The sequence below is a fragment of the Morone saxatilis genome, unplaced genomic scaffold, assembly GCF_004916995.1.
Source record: "Morone saxatilis isolate NCDOM2014 unplaced genomic scaffold, NCSU_SB_2.0 Contig11, whole genome shotgun sequence".
In the NCBI taxonomy this organism is placed as follows: Eukaryota; Metazoa; Chordata; class Actinopteri; family Moronidae; genus Morone; species Morone saxatilis.
This window is the reverse complement of record NW_023339663.1, coordinates 975324-978753: the sequence shown is the minus strand read 5'-3', so window position 1 is coordinate 978753 and position 3430 is coordinate 975324. Positions and strand designations below refer to the sequence as shown.

The 3430-nt window shown below is 42.0% G+C and overlaps 2 protein-coding genes across 2 annotated transcripts in view; one reads left to right on the top strand and one right to left on the bottom strand.

Annotated features, from left to right (window-relative positions):
- Positions 1-3430, bottom strand: part of LOC118320731 (USP6 N-terminal-like protein) — a gene marked incomplete in the record, with an annotated part of 18319 nt that overhangs the window by 13393 nt on the left and 1496 nt on the right.
- Positions 332-3430, top strand: part of LOC118320843 — an 11403-nt gene continuing 8304 nt past the window's right edge. The window contains exon 1 of the mRNA XM_035651962.1: positions 332-430. Within this exon, the coding sequence (XP_035507855.1) occupies positions 332-430 (99 nt within the window). The remainder of the gene's footprint in view (positions 431-3430) is intronic.

The window sequence follows — 3430 nt, the reverse complement described above, 5'->3', positions numbered from 1 at the left end:
CTCTGGTGCTGAGTTATTAAATATGGCCGTTGGACCGGTGAACATCCCAAGTGCCAGATTTGCTTTTCGACCGATCGATGTGTGATTCAACACCATACTTAACTGACTCACAGCCAGAACCTCAGATCTGCCCACAAAAGCCTTGAACCAGGACTAACATCAGACCAATACAATCTGATACGTGGTTGTGGATCCAGAGGTCCAGAACCAGACTCTGAGTGGGCAGCGTACTGCAGGTTTGTCCATCAGGCAGCCAGAGATACGGTTACATGAGAGAGCTGAACTCCGGTAATATTAGCCCCCTGGGAACAATCAACCTGACAGTCTTCATATGACGGATCCACCACCACCCTCCACCTCCTCCATGATATCTGCCTCACACCGACTCTACCGGGCTGTGACAGGAAACCCAGAGACTGTTAATGAGTCCGTCGGTTGGACTTCATTACCAAACAAATCCCAGAATTTAGGGACAACCTCACAGTCTTCCTCAAGCTAAAAGCAGATAATATAAAAACCACTGGTCATTCACAGTGTGGGACGGCGGGTTATGATATCATAACATGGATCTTTTGTGTCTGTTAAAACAACGCACACAATATCCCAGCCGGAGCTCGAATCATCTCCAAACAAAGCGGCGAGGGTTTTAATCCTGCTTCTAATCTGCATTGTGCGGATCAACACCAGCAGCGGTAATCTGGAACCATCTGGATTAGAGATACCTCTAAAGCTGGATTATGTAATGAAAGTTTGTTCTTTACCAAAGCAGGAACAAAGAGCTGTGAGCAGCGATCTGACAGCATGAAGGTACAGCAGTCCGGTGCCATAAAGACCTCGACGGGTCCTTTGTTGGTTTAATAAAAAGTTTTTTACTTCATAAACTTTATTGATCAACCCTAAGAAGCTTCGTCTCTAATGAAAGAAACTGTTGATTGTTTGTGTAATTAATCATTAATCATCACAACCTCCAACAAACTGATCATCAAATAATAGCTGAGTACAGGCTGTGTCACACTGTTCGATATCAGCTGTATGATGAATACTGGGCCGTAACGCCAACTTTCATTTGACAAAATCAAAGCTTGCAACTCGAGTAGTGACTTCACTTGAACTTGAGCCTTTTGACTTGACAATACTTGATACTAGCATAAAATGCTAACTTTACAAAGGCAGTTAGAAGCATGGTTTTAGCATTATGCTAGCTCTCCAGTCTATTCGGCCTCACTCTATGTTGTCTCCCAGTTTTGGTCAGATTTTGGATGCAAACTGTGTTCAGTTGCTGAAGCTCAGGTCTTGTGAGATCTCAGTGCTACCGATCGTTTGGGGATCTTTAAATGCAAAGTAGCTGCTTGAACGGCAGCTAACAAACTGACACTTAACCTTAAAGCTCTGTCTGTTATATAAACTGTCAGTGGGTTAGAGACGGGCATGAAGCTCTGAATCGGCCGTCAGTAGACCTGTTTAATGAGGTATGAGATCTAGGTTCGGCTGTTTTTGATTGACAACCAAAGATTTCTCTCATGACTGTAAACTTCCATCTGGGACAGTCTGCAGTGTAAAGGGGCCTTTAGTAATTTAGTTTTCTCTGCCCGGTTTGTCGTTTTGTCCCAGATTGTGAGAATGTGGGTTAACCGTGTTAAATAATTCAGTAAGGTGGAAGACGGAGGTCCTGTCTGGTCAGTGACACAGATAAAGGAAAGGCAGGACGATGGTGGTCTGCTGTTAATATATATCACATATCAAAGTATTATCTCTGCTAGGGCTGCAACTGATGGTTGTTTCATTATCAATTCATCTGCTAATTAACTGTTTAGTCTTTTAAAAGTCTTAGTTTATTATATGGAAGCCCATTTCCACCAATGGGCTGCAGTTTCTCATTATAATAATTTACAGAATCCTTTTTTCCCTGTCACATTGGCAGAAATGAGCTTCCATATTATTCAGACTACATTAAAAAAAGGTCCCTAGATCACGTTAAGCTTCAAACCAAAAGCCACTTCTCTGGAAGAGAAGAAGTCTGGAGGGGATTCAAAGCTCAGATTTCCATATCAAGATAAGGTATTTTGGCTCTGACAGAAGAGTTTTCTGTTCATTAAAAAGACAAATAATCTTCAAAACAGCCAAAAATCTGAATTGTGAGGGGATTATTTAAATGATTTGACCTCTGTCTGGTTTCTTTTTGTTAACCGCCTTATCGTTTAATAATCTGATAGTGTTGTCCACTCCTAATGAGGAAATAATGCAGGATCTTAACAGATTTACTTTTAATCCGTGATGATTTTCTGCCATAATTCTCCATTTAAAGGCAGCCATTAATCTCCCTCTTGGAGCTGGAAACCCTGAAAGAATTTAATTTTCAGTGGAAGGTTTTCGTGTCTCATGCTGTATTTTCCACTGTAAAGCTGGAAGCATATTCTTTCTATAAACATCGGTATCTACGGGTCACTGAAGACATTTGGACAGTTGTTTTTTCACACAGATACTCGAGACTACTCGTTGGATTTGAGTTCTGTCAGCGGAGACTTGATGCGTCATAAATTTGTTTAAAAAGTACAAAGTAACATCCAGCAGCGTTTGAGGTCGGCTGCGGCTCTGCGGAGGTTCATGTAGAAAGGTTAAAGCTTACAGAAGCTTTAAATATGAGCTGTCATCTGAGGCATATGGCAGCGGCTGCATGCGGTCAGCGCACTAAATCACAGAGCAGCTCTGGCAGGAGTCCCAGTGAGAAGGGTGGAGGCCCAAACTGGGGGAGAGTGGAGAGACTGGACGGCAGCTCTTAGCTCTACCTGACTGAGCGTCCTGAAGTGCACTGGGAGCTTTATATGTAAACTAAATGTCCCTGAACCTGGAGCGCAGTTAGAACATCATTAAACAAAGTGGAGCTTTGGATTCGAGGGTTTGCTGTGGTGGTTTGTGGTCAGAGGAGGTGGGTTTGAACTCAAAATGTACATTTTCTAAGCGCAACAGAGCATTTGAAGCAGATTTGTTCCTTTTACTTCCTACATTTTTACACAAATATCTGCACTCTATTCTCCTCACAGTGTCAAAACAGGCTTCTTACTTTAGTTTTAATGTAATTATCAAATTACTTTTTAAATATCACACATGAGGTCACATGGTGAAAACGTCAAAGGAGGTTTGAACAGCCGGTAGAAATGTCCTTCAGAGAAACCAGTTACTTTTCTCCTATTAAAAACGTGTCTGACAAGAGACTTAAAACGATAGATTTGACTTGAACGGCTGCATTCAGACACTCATACAGACACTTAAAGACTTCGTCTGAATTACTGGAATGAATCGTGACTTGGAAAGACTTCAGAGCTCCAAACAAAGAGTGTCCGTCCGCTGTCAGAAACACATCTGTTATCTGCTTCCAGCTTCTCCAATGTGAATATTTGTTGGTTTTCATGGTCGTCTTTAACAGCCAACT